We start from the raw sequence: 12842 nt of genomic DNA, 5'->3' as shown, positions 1-12842 counted from the left end.
GAAGCTCCAGGCTCCTGGCTTCGGCCTGGCCCAGCCCTGGCTGTTGTGGCCATTTGGGGGGTTAAGCAGCAGATGGATCTCTCTGTCTCTCCCTCCCTCTTTCTATAACTCTGACTTTCAAATAAGTAAATTAAAGGAGAAAAAGAAGGAGGAATAAGTGAGAGAACAGGATAGACTTAGAAGAGAGAGATCAGAGCAGGCCTGAAGGCTTCACGAAGGAAGTGAGCACCTTCTAGGCCTTATGTTCAAGAGTGGGATTTGGTTGGAGGCAAAAAGAGCTGAGGAGGGAACATGTCAGTCAGTGGAAACATCAAAAGCATGGGCAGGATGTCCTTGTCAGATTGGGGGCGCAGAGATCAGAGACAAGAAGAGAAATGGAAGTTGTGGCCATGAGGTTGGTATTTGTGGTGGCATAATGGGGTTGGTATTTGTGGTGGTATTTGAATATTGTAGTGGTATCTGAATTTAATCTTGCAAGTTGGGAAGGACAGGAAACATTGAATGTGGTAGCGATGGCAAGGATGGATATGAGGGGAGATGATGGAGATGCCAGAGGCAAGGGGTCCAACTCATACTCAGAGACTGTTACAATAATCAGACTTAAGTCATGAGAACCTGTCACCATGGTGACAGGAACGGACACAGAGTGAGTTTTGCACAGTGGTACCCCCAGACCTGGGCCTGCAGGAACGAGCCAGTCTCTCTTGCAAAGGGGGAGGGAGAACCAAGCAGCTGAACAAATTCATAAATAATGGACACTACATTTTTCATGGATCAGGAGTAGAGGTGTTGCTGGGGAACTTAGAGGATTTGTAAGCATGGAAAAAACAGAGCCTGAGGTTAGAAAAGTTTTCACTCACCACAGACAAATCCAGGAAGTGCTCCTAGAGGAGGTGGCAGGAGTGGACAGAATAGAAACAATGCACTCATCCAACTGGTGGTACCCATTTATTGTTATTTTTAAAGATTTAGTTATTTTACTTGAAAGGCAGAGTAACCTAGAGGGGGGGTAGAAACAGAGAGATCTTTCCCATCTGCTAGTTCACTCCCCAGATGACTGCAACAGCTGGAGCTGCACCCATCTGAAGCCAGGAGCTAGGAGCTTGGGTGCAGGGGCCCAAGGACTTGGACCATCTTCTACTGCTTTCCCAGGCCAGAGCAGAGAGCTGGATCAGAAATGGAGCAGTTGGGATTTGAACCAGTGTCCATATGGGATGCCAGCACTGCAGGTGGTGGCTTTACCATCTACGCCCCAGCGCGGGCCCAACTCCTGTTTTTTAAGCAGTCATCTGTGTCAGCCCCTAGAGACTTACTATTTCTGAATCTCAGAAGAACCCTGTAAGATAGGCTTGGTGGTGGGACAGGTATTTGTCACAGTGTTTAAGACGCTGCTTGCAACACCCACATCCCATACTGAAGTGTCTGGGTTCAAGTCCTAGCTCTGCCCCCAATTTGTTTCCTGCCAATGCTCACTCTGGGAGGCAGCAGGTGACTGAGTTCCTGCAACCCACGTGGGAGACCTGGGTTGAATTCCTGGCTTCAGTCTAGCCCAGCCTCAGCTACGGTGGGCACCTGGGGTATGAAGTGCAGGATGGGGTATTTCTGTCTCGCTCTCAGCATTAACTCTTAGAAGGCACTGGCATCCCCACCATACTGGTAAAGACCTGGAGGCTTGGGGCATAACTTGTCCAAAGAAGGAGTGCAGCCAGCACGGAGCCCTCATGCCCGTTGTTGCCCTCAGGAGAACTGAGCCCTGCACTTGCACACTACGTGTCTATGGGGAAGTCATCTAGTATCTGAGCCTCCAAAGATGGGTCAACGAAACAGCATGGCCCTACGACAGACAGCAAGGGAGATCAACATTGACAGACACATTTAGGAGGGTGCCTTACTATCAAAGGGTCCCTGACTGGGCAACCTGGGAGAGAGGAAGAGCAAAGAGCTGGGAAACTCAAGGCAGCAGGAGCCTGAGCCTCTCCCAGGGGGGTGGAGACCTAAGGGTCTCTGCCAGGCTGGAAATGAGGCAAGATGGGGGTGTCCCCAGAGGTGGTACCAACACTGGGGGTGCTTGGGCCTCCTCCAAGAACTAGACCATATCAGAGTTGGCCTTGGGGGTGAAAACAGCTGCTTCCCCAATTCTCCCTTCCCTCTTTCAGTATGGCTGAGAATTTGGGGGAGGAAAGTCCCTGAGATGAAAGGGAAGTGAGAGCTACCAGGCTAGGCCTGGGTAGAGGGACAGAGCGAGGAGGCAAGCTAAGTGCGGCTTTGTAAGTTGTCTATATTTGCATGCTGAGCTCACTGCTGTTCTTTTTCTCCCCAGAAAATAAAATTACATCATGGTGGGGGATGGCAGGAGGGGGGTGCATATTGGGGAAAGGTGAGAGGAAAACAAGGGGGCCGCTGCCGTCAATGGCCTGGGGCTTCCAGGTCAAGTCAAGGAGGGCCCCATGCTACCGTTCACCCATCCCCCACACCCAATGCGAGTAAATCTGATCGTTTACTACCAGTGCCTCACCGCCAGGCTTGGGGAAAGACCTTTTTTCAAATACCAAAGCAAGCAGAGGTCAAAGGCCTTCCAAATTCCTAAACCTCCCAGGGTCCCAGCCAAGGTGGTCACCTAACGGTCACAAGGGGAGGAGGGGGATCCCACTGTGAAAGAATGAAGCCTGAGAATTGTTTAGGCAGAACAGGAGCTGTCCCTACTCCGGCCCTCCGCCCAATGCCGTCCCCAGTCCTAGGAGCCTTCCAGAACCCCGGCCCCTCGGTCCCCCGCCCCTCCGGCCTCCCCTCCCCGCCCCCTCCTCCGCCGCTCCCGCCCCCCGCCCCTCCCCGGCTCTGACATCACCGGCCAGCCGGGTGGGGTGAGGCGGCGCTGGGCTCGGGCTCCGGCTCCGCGGGCGGAAGAGGCGGCGGCGGCGGCGGCAGCGGCAGCAGCGGCAGCAGCCGAGGAGGAGGCTCCGGACGCTGCTCAGGAACCGGGGACCCCGGAGCGCCCGCTCCCTGAGCGCTCAGCTCTGGAGGCGGTGAGAGGGGCGGAGAGGAGACGTGTCGCGGGGAGGGAGCAGATTTGGGTCTGGGTTTGAAGGGATGACCATCTGGGACGCTGGCGGACAGGCAGGGGAGCGTGGGGACCCCGGACGGGTCCTCTCAATCGGTGCGTCCCGAGCGCCGAGCGTGTGCTGCGGGCAGCGTGGCTTGGGCCACCCTTTCCCCACTGAGCGGCAGTCTGGAGTCGGACCCGGGCCTGGGAACTAGGATGCAGCCTGCTTCCCGCCCAGCCGGCTCGGCCGGGCCAGCTCCCGCCCCTCCCTCGCGGCCCCGGCCGGACTCGCCCCCGCCGGCCGGCCGCCTCCTGGCCCGGCCCCGCCTCAGTTCCGCGGGCAGCCGGCCGCCGGCCGCGTGTGCCCTCACCGCCGGCTCTCCGCACCTGGGGAAGAGGTGGGATTGGCAAAGGTTGTCCCGAGGGAAGGAGGAAGGAGCTGGGGGTGTAGAGGAGTGATGTCTCTAACGTAAAACCCCTAATTAATTCCCTACAGTTCGTGTCGAAACTGACAGGGGCACACGCACACCTACAAGAGACAGCCAGCACACACAGTGACACACACCCATGTGACTCTTACACACATCGCCTCACACACGCCAAATCACACACATCCACAACCCCACTCGCTCCCATGTGGAGCCTTCTGGACTGTGGGCCCCAAGATGCCAGTATGACAGGACAGCTGAGTAGTGGATGGAGGGGGCCACTGGCCCCAACCCAGCCCTGGATTTTAGACTACTACTCTTTAAACAGAAGAGATGAGGGAAAACCCTGGTCTCTCACCTCTAGGACAAGGAGACAGGATCTTGAAGGCTAATGGTCCAGTGCTCTTGGCTGGGTGGGAGGGAGGGTAGGGGCGTCTGGCTGTCCCTCTTGCTGGGTACAGTTAGAGCTCAGGGGGCTGGAAGTGGCTAGTTTCTAGGTTTCATAGTGGCCAAGAGATGGGGGAGGGAGTGGGAGAAAGGGAGAGGAAAAAAAGAATGAGTCAGCCAAGGATGGAGAGAGAGAATGAGAGGAATGTCTATGAGGAGACAAATATGGAGAAAGGGACAGAGATACAGGCATGGAACCAGGGAAAGAGAGATGGTCAGAGGTGTGCAAAGAGTGTTGGAGAGTGGGGTAAAGAGGCTCAGAAACTGGGGAGGAGGAAACAGAGGGTTAGGAGGAACATGCTGAATATGTATGTCTTGTTTGGTGTGTGTCTGGCCCCCAGGCTGTCAGAGCGATTTGCTTTAATTGCTCTTCCCTTTGTGGTTAAACACTCTGTTGAAGAGATTGCCAGCAATGCCTTAGGCTGCTGGCTTCCCTGGTTGTCTGCTTTCTCACTTTGGCGGCACCTGTGCCCAACACGTGTGCATGTACTGTCATGCATGAAGAAGTGGGTCACACAGAATCGCACAGTGCCTCTCTCTCACGCATGTCACGGTGAGCACTTCCACCAGCCAGTAGGCAGTCCACCACTGCATCTGCAGGCCCCTTCTACCACACACAGCAGGGACTCAAACCCCTTCCTAACAGTGGCTCTAAGTAGTCCCATGGGGACCCCGAGTAACAGAAGCCAGGAGTCCTAAGGATTCATGGCCACCATCAAGTGGGATGGGTAAGAAAAGCTTGAGGGGATGAAAGCCCATTGAAGGGAAACTAGGAAAAGAGAGGTTGAAAGCATAAGGGGAAGAAATAGATGAGAAAGAAGAGCCAGAGAGAGGAGACAGAAATAGGAGCAGGGAGTGTAGATAGATGGACGAGGCAGTCGCAGGCCCTACCCGCCTCCTCCTCCTCAGGCAGCCCCCTCTCCCTGCCTGATCCATCATCAGCTGTCTCCTGGTGCCCCCGAAAGCTCTTGTCCGCATGCCCAGGGGTAACCCATTTTGCTTCGTGAACATTTTGGGGCCCAGATGTCCTGCCTTCCCCCACTCTGACTGACCCTGAAGCTTCAGAGCCCTCTTCTTCATTCCTTACAGGAATAAAGATGATCCTTCCCCTAAGCTCCACGCTAGATAGAAGCTTAGGGACAAAGTCAGTCGAGTATATTAAAGGAAATAAACTATGGAATTGCTTGAATTTGTGGTCCAGACGTCACTTAGCTGGAACCCTACTCTCCCTCCCTTCCCCATGCCTCTGCCTCTCCTTCATTACTTCTCCCAACTTCAGGCAACAAGACGGACAGACTTGAATGCTGGGGAGTCCCTTCCTGCCCATTATAGGGACCTCCAGGTCCTCGCAGCTGTGTGGTATGGCCCCGCCCCTCAGCCTTAGGCAGCTGCAGCAGATGTGCAGGAAGGGGATGCAGCACCTCCTAATCCTCAGGCTTCCTTCGCACTTGTTAAATTTACTGAGGATTTGGAACTAAATGCTAGGAAGAGATGATCATCTACCATGAATTAATGTCAAAATGCACAGAAATTCCTTTGGTGCTGACACCTCCTCCACAGGTAGTTTTCCTAGTTTTGCCCAGCTTCTCAAAGCACCCCTAGGGCCTGCCTGTTCCTGCTCCGGGGCTCAAAGAGCACCCACCTGTCGTCCTCCCAACACTCCCTGCCCCCTTTCCCCAGCATCATCAGTCTGCTCCACCTTTGTCAGGGCTCCTCCTGGAGTCAGCTTGGAAGGAAGGGGAGGAAGGAAATGGGGGAAGGAAGGTGTGAGGAAGCAGTGAGCAGAGCACAGAATGAGCTGGGAGGGAAGGGGACTGACTTCCTGCAGCTCTAGCTCCGGTTCCCGGTCCCTGCCCTGGTATCCTGTCCTGAGAATGGCCTCCGCCCAGTCTGCCTGGTGTTTTCTGGGCAGCCCTCTGTGCTGCTTCAGAGATCAGGGTGGCTTTTCAGAGCTGGGGAGGCAGAAGGCTTCCTCACAGGCCCTGAAGTCTTCTGAATCTCTGGTGAGGAGCGTGACATGGAGGCTGGGGGAGCCAAGTTCTGCCAAGTCCCACCATGGCCAGCCCAGTCCAGGGACAGTAGTTGATCCGTGAGACTTGAGAGCCAGGGAAGGATATTCCACCTGTCCATATCCCCAAAATTCCCCCTAAACTCTTCTGCTCTTATCCCTGCTACCACACCCAGGCCTGGACAAATGGAATCTCTCCAGAGAAGGAAGTAACCAGAATGCTTTTCCTTGCTCCCTCAGGGGGCCCTATTTCTATCCTTTCTGTCCCTTCTTACTCACCACTCCCCATACCCCTCCCATCCAGTGGTGTTATTGTCCTGATGACTGCGGGGGGGGGGGGGGGGCATCCAGAACTGACGTTGCTATAGTAACAGCTGAGCTGAGGCTGCAGCCTTCTTGCTGCGGACTCTGTGTGCTCCCTCTCTTCATCCCCTCGCTCTGCCCCCCAACCCCCCCCCCCCAAGTATTTGCAGCCTCAGTCTCTACCTCTCTCAACCCCAGCTCCCTTCCTCCATTCTGTAGGCTCTGCCCGCATCCCTCTGGATGTAAGCCTATGGTTATATACCTTCTTACACATACTCTCCTCTGGTTCACACACAAACACATCCCACGTACACTCACAGCCACACATGCAGTGCCGACACATACGCCTCCCTTAACCAGAACATCCAAACACACCCACAGCCTCCTCCCTGCTCCTGGACCCACACCCGGGGATCAGCACCCATACATGGGATCCTGGCACACAGTTCTCCCCTGCCACTTTTAACATTTCCACTCCCCACCTCTCTTGGGGACCTCCTTGTACCTGCCTCACTCTTAGAAAGCTCTTACCTACTGCCCCCAGCCTTTGTGGGTAGGTGTGTTACACACACTGATCCCTTCCCGCCCACCTCCCTTGTAGATCTTTTAGATTCAGAGCCCTACATTTTAACTCCTCCCAAGAGATTCTCACATACACACACACACACACACTCTCTCTCACTCTCTCCTCCCACAGGATCTCTCATATTTACAAACTCCTCTTCCATGTGAGAAGAGAGCAGTGTGACCCTAAATTCTGCCCTTTCTTTCTAGACAGCTTAGTCCCTGCGTCTCCTCCACCAGGGCAGGGTCTTCTTGTTGCCTTCCCATGCCACCCTTTCTCTTTCAGCTCTCTCTATCCCCCAGCCTGATAGGCATTGCTAGACCCCTTTCCCTACCCCCCTCCCTTACAACCCCTTTTTCTGCTCTCGGATTATCAGGAGGGGGGTTGGGCTCCAGCGCCTGCCGCTGTGACCTAGATTTCAAGGCGGAGATGGTTCCTGGTGCTGACAGTCAGAGAGCATTGTTCCTGGCCCGGCCTGGCAGGGCAGGGCCACCGCTGGGCCCTTCTGTCTGGCTGCACCTGGGTGTGCAAGTGAGCGTGCCTATGACTGCCTGTTTCTTGTGAGGGTTTTGCCAGCCCTGCTGTCTAGCTTATTGTCTGTTTGTGTTACGGTGCCTGCCACCAAGGGAGGTTTGTTTATTCTGGTCCAGGCAGGGGGCTGGGAATGGGGACTTCTGGGTCCACACCTCTTATTGTGTGATAGCCATGCCTCTCTGCCTCTGTTCTCCTGCAAGTAGAGGCTAGAATGATGAAAATGAGGGGGGTTGGGGGGCTATCAACCAGCCCACTTTGATCTGCCACCTTCCCAGCCCAATGCTGGGATGATTTGTGGGCAGCTTCAGTGTGGTAAGGTCATTTACCTTGTACCTACCCCTTGGTCTAGCCACGGACTGTTTGTGGCATGGTCTGATTTTTTTAATGCTTTATTTTCTAATTATAAAAGAAATATATACTAACTGGAGACATTAAGGCCCTTTTTGAGTTTGCTACTAGTTTTATATTTTATCAAATCCAGAAAGTTCACTCTGGGGTCCACCCTTCTTCCTGTTTTAGCTACAGTTCCTAAAAGGAAGGTTGAATGTTCTGTACTTTCTCACCTAGGATCAAGAAAGAGGGATAGAGTAAAGGCCTAGATGAGCTCTGGCCTTGTCTAGCCCCCCTCTGGGAGGTCATGCTGAAGGTAGTGCCAGGAGGATGTTGTTGCAAGAAGGGGTAGCAACCCCTTCCTGCCAGACTCCCAAAGCCACATCTAAACTCCCCTCCCCCTGCCACCAGCCATCCTGGGAACTGGGCAGGGGGCCAGAGCCAGCCGCTTGGTATTCTTGGGCGCGGGGGCTGCAGGCACAGCACAAAGACTAGGAGAGAGCGCTGAGTGGGGGGACTCAGTAACCGTCAAGGCAGAAAATGAACTGCATAAAGGTGGGGGTGGCCCTTTGCTTCTCTCCGCTGCCCTGGCCCTAATGACTGAATACAAGGCTAAGCATGGGAGGGTCCAAGAACTGTCAGACCAGGCAATGAGGCATCCATCCAAAATGAGTCATTAGTGGGGTGGTGGGGAGTTGAAGTGAGGGACCCCTTTGCTTCTGGGAAAGAATGAGAACACATGAGCTTCAACCAAACCTTCCAGCTCCCTTCCAGCCCCTCACTGCCACAGCAAGCTTCTCACTAGTCCTTGTTTTTGAATGTTTTGGCTTTCTTTTCTGATGAGGGGGAGGGGTTGCAAGTGGGTGGGGCGATTCTGGGGGGGGGGCTTGGAGACAGCAGCGAGAAAGTCGGGAGCAGGCTGCCATGGTAACCGCCTCCTCAGTCAGGGGAGCAGTTGCCAGGGTTACTGTTAGAGGGGGAAATAGAAGAAAAAGATGGTGGAGGAAAAGAGGTATGACTTGTCACTCTAGATTTCAGCCTGGCTCCTAGCTTCTAAGTTTCTTCCTGCTACTCCCACCACCTCCCCTCCAGCCCCATTCCCCCTCTACCTCCTGTTCTAGGCACATGCCTGGTCTCTACTGGAAAGTGGGGAGTACAAGGGAGTGAACCAAACCCTGTACCTTAAGCTCAGCCTCCTCTGTTCCCTTTCTTGTCTCCCAACCCCAGTCATGGCCGAGTACGGGACGCTCCTCCAGGACCTGACCAACAACATCACCCTTGAAGATCTGGAACAGCTCAAATCAGCCTGCAAGGAGGACATCCCCAGTGAGAAGAGTGAGGAGATCACTACTGGCAGTGCCTGGTTTAGCTTCCTGGAGAGTCACAACAAGCTGGACAAAGGTGGGGGAGGGGGGCACACAGGGCCAGTCATCAGCAAGTCAGGCTCCATTCATTCAGCATACAGAGAAGAACTCAAAGTTATCGACACAAGGCATACCACTTCATGACAAGGCAGAATAACAGATGCTCAAAGACAGTAAAAGGGGCTCTAGAGCAGTGGTCTTTAGACATTTTTCATTATGCCTCTTGTCAGTAAGAAAAAATGTTATTCAGATACTCTGTGGCTATTATCACATATATATCATGGAACATAAAAGTGAAAAGTAGTAAAATCTAAAAGAAAACCACATTACTAACATTTTCTTACGCACTTTTAGAGACTACTACTGTAGGGGGAGGTCTGTGGATTAGACTCCTACACAGTGAGGGACTCTGGAGAGGAATTGGTGAAAGGCCAAGTGGGATTTCTAAGGCAGGATCCTAAAGAGGACATGCTAGGCAGAGGAGCACAGTTGCAGACGTGGGAGAGCTTTTGGTGCATTTGGAAAAGCATATTTAGAAGTGGCTGGACAGGTAAGTCAAGACTATTGTGGAGGGCCTTGAATGACAGGGTAGTTGATAGGAGAGTGACCTCAGGGCCCTTCAGATATACTAGTCTGCCTGTAGTGTGGATAGCCGGCAGGAAGGCAAGGACCCATGACAGCTGGACTGTTGCAGTTATCAGAGGGAGGGGTGAAGGCACATGAGCATCTTTAGTAATCTGCCTTCTCTCATTTGGAGTAACCTTTCTCACTAGACCCAGAATCCCTCTGGGTTGTCTATGGACACTATTCCTCTAGGCCACAGATGCTGTTGCAAAGTTCTTCCTGATGCTTACTTACTTGGAAGGAAAGTAGAAAAAGGACAGGGTGGGTGTGAGCTATTGGAACACATGTTAATTTTTCTGTCGACCCCTCTCCCCGGTAAGGTACTTGATATCTAAATACCTCATTCTAAATCCATAATCTGGAAACTTCACTGACCAGTTATCTGCCCTGCCTAGAACAAATCCCTGTATTGTCATTTGGGTACCTTACCTTTCTTTCCCTGACTTAGTAGTTCCTCTCCTGTTAGTGTTGCCCCTCTGATAACCAATTTGAGCAACTGAGCATTGGATCGGGAACACTGCTCTGAAGAGAAGGGGAAACTGACCTCTGTAGCTCTGTTCTGACCCACATTCTCTGCTTTTCTCCAGACAACCTCTCCTACATTGAGCACATCTTTGAGATCTCTCGCCGTCCTGACTTACTCACTATGGTGGTTGACTACAGAACCCGTGTGTTGAAGATCTCTGAGGAAGATGAGCTGGACACCAAGCTAACCCGTATCCCCAGTGCCAAGAAATACAAAGGTAAGAGGCCATTTATAGTTGAGCTTCTGCCCCCTTCCATTGGTTATCCTTGGAATATGTGAATTTTGGGAGTGCAGGCTGATGCTCATTGGGCCTGCTTGGAATCTCCTACAACTTCCTTCCTGGACACATCCTTTTTCCACCCCCAGACATTATCCGGCAGCCCTCTGAAGAAGAGATCATCAAATTGGCTCCCCCACCGAAGAAGGCCTGAGCAAGGGGGAGGAAGAAGAAGAGGTTGGACCTTCATCGGACCAGTCCCTTCCCCCATCCTCCATGGGAGGGGGCAAGGACAACCCCCCCCATCTACCCACTTACTAACCTGGTCCTTAACCCCCTTACCGTGCGCGTGTGTGTGCGTGTGCGCACGCTCTGGCTGTCTGTCTTTATGTCTAGCTCATCTAGTTCCTCCTCCTTGTGAGGGGATGGGGGTCAGGGGCTTGCGGGGGGGTGGGGTGGGGCTTGGTTTCCCCACTCTAGGGAGAGGGGGGCTATTTCTATGCAAATAGAAATTGGCACATTCCTCCTCCTTACCTTTCACACCCCCCCCCCCCCCCATCTTTAAACTGTGGAAGCAGAAAGTTACCTGCATTTTCCTATGTTGAGGAGCTGAGGTGGGGGTGAGATGAGAGGTGGGTGGAGCTAAGGAAAAGCAGTGGGGAAGGAAGGTGAAGAGGCCACCAACCCCCTTCTGGAAGGGGCAAAGCAAAGCTGGAGTTCAGTGTTTGTAATCCCCATGCTAGACTGAAGAGTTTGGCTTTCTGCTGTTCCTCAGACTACAGGCCTAGGTGCCAGCAGGTCCTTTTTTGGCATCCTTCCCATGGGCCTAGATGGGTCTGAGCCAGGAATCTAATGAGAGAAGACCACCAGATCCTTTCCTGGTCCCAAGGATCAAACCCCACGAGCAGCTGGCGTTAGATACACCTGCCCACTTTTGCTCTGGAGAGGCTCTGCTGGGAACATGCACCACTGAGCCTAAGATGGGACTGGGGGCAGAGAGGGAACCACTTGTCCACTCCTTTATTTCTACTCAGATGGTTGGATATACTGACCCTGAGCTTAGGGAAGAGGTTGTGGAGAATGAGATCCTTAGGTTTTAACTCCAATCCTGCCCCCACTTCCAGGGTTCAAACAATTACAGGCAACCTTTCCTTGCTCTACTTGGTCTAGAACACCCGAAGCCAGAAAAAAAAGTTAACAGTGTTTTCCTTTGCACTGATCCCCACCCAATTCAATCCAGGAGGGAACTTGGTAATCACCATTCTCACTCGATATCCTGGCCCCTTGGGCCTGTGGATGCCTTGTAGCCGAATCACTAGAGTACAGTGAGTGACCCCAGCCTCCTGCCTGTTCCAAGATGCTCTTCCTCACCCTGACCGTGCTAACTGTGTGTACATATATATTCTACATATATGTATATTAAACCCGCACTGCCATGTCTGCCCTATTTTGTGGTGTCTAGCATTAACTTATTGTCTAGGCCAGAGCAAGGGTGGGAGGGGAATGCCACAGTGAAGGGAGTGGCAGAGTCAAACGGCTACACAGTCCAAACAAAAAAGAAAGCTTTTTTGCTTTAAAAAACATTAAACTTACAAGCAGTCTCAGAGGCTATTTGGAGAAAGTTGAAGTTAAGAGCTTTTAGGATGTGGGAGAAAAACTTCAGTTGGGTGGGGGTTGGGCTGGTTGTTGAAAAGGGAAGAAGCCAGACTAGTTACAGAGCATCCTCAACTACTAGCCCAGCCCAGCCCAGTCTGCCCATCCCCTCTGGCCACTGCTATGGACACCTGCCTTAACACACACCTTGAGGACTCCACGGTTTTGCCTTAAAGTTTCTTTTGAAGTCTCCCCAGCCCTGTCTGGCTTCTCCTTTAAGAAGAGAGAGACAGTTGTAGAACTGAAGAGGGGGAAAGTGAACATGAACTATCCTTTCATTCTGGATATGCTATGTGAGAGTGAAAGTGAGAGAGAAAGAGAGAAAGAGAGAAAGAGAGAGGAGACTACCTTATGAAAGAAACAAGAGAAGGGAGACAGGGTTATTTTTAGCAGAGTCTAATAGTTTCTCCATAAGGCAAAATAATCTAAAAAGACTAACCTGCCCTCCAACCCTTTGTACTGCTGTGAGATTGACCCTATCCTGTGCTCCTCTGTCTGCAGTGTGCACGGCCTTGTTCTAACCCTGGAATAAAGGTGACTGTACTGTACCTGATTGATTCTAGAATTTCTGTGAGTGTCAGGATTTTGGAGTCTTTGAATGACTGGGAAGGGCCTGGAAATACTCACAAATATTTGCCCCTGTTCCCCATGTCCTAAGTATCAATGGAACAAGGCCCCAGTTGGTGCCCATCACTGGAAACATGGTTACCCCAGATTAGACTTCATAAAATTGGAGACAGACTGAGAAGGCAGGGCCAGGTTCCTACATTGGGAAGAACAAAAACAGTCCCACCATGAATTCA

The 12842-nt window shown here is 52.5% G+C and overlaps 1 protein-coding gene across 2 annotated transcripts; it reads left to right on the top strand.

The window, feature by feature from the left end:
- The first annotated feature begins 2840 nt into the window (after positions 1 to 2840).
- Positions 2841 to 12587, top strand: PEA15 (proliferation and apoptosis adaptor protein 15). 2 transcript variants are annotated; one of them, XM_008264236.4, is made up of 4 exons: positions 2841 to 3023; positions 8883 to 9056; positions 10231 to 10386; positions 10536 to 12587. In XM_008264236.4, exons 2-4 carry the CDS (start codon positions 8885 to 8887, stop codon positions 10598 to 10600), a joined length of 393 nt encoding a protein of 130 aa, XP_008262458.1. In that variant the 5' UTR covers positions 2841 to 3023; positions 8883 to 8884; the 3' UTR covers positions 10601 to 12587. The 2 variants fall into 2 exon arrangements, with proteins under 2 accessions (XP_008262458.1, XP_008262459.1); XM_008264237.4 differs by having other exon boundaries at positions 2880 to 3023; positions 8883 to 8990.
- Positions 12588 to 12842: the final 255 nt, after the last annotated feature.

Source organism: Oryctolagus cuniculus, chromosome 7 (assembly GCF_964237555.1).
Source record: "Oryctolagus cuniculus chromosome 7, mOryCun1.1, whole genome shotgun sequence".
Taxonomy (NCBI): domain Eukaryota; kingdom Metazoa; phylum Chordata; class Mammalia; order Lagomorpha; family Leporidae; genus Oryctolagus; species Oryctolagus cuniculus.
Note: the sequence above shows the minus strand (reverse complement) of the source record. Positions and strands in the feature narration are given on the sequence as shown.

Bases quoted from the DNA above. Each gene is read 5' to 3' on its own strand.
- PEA15 (XM_008264236.4), top strand. From the start codon at position 8,885: ATGGCCGAGTACGGGACGCTCCTCCAGGACCTGACCAACAACATCACC. The intron at 9,057-10,230 runs GTGGGGGAGGGG...GCTTTTCTCCAG, and splicing joins TCACAACAAGCTGGACAAAG to ACAACCTCTCCTACATTGAG. The intron at 10,387-10,535 runs GTAAGAGGCCAT...TTCCACCCCCAG, and splicing joins CAGTGCCAAGAAATACAAAG to ACATTATCCGGCAGCCCTCT.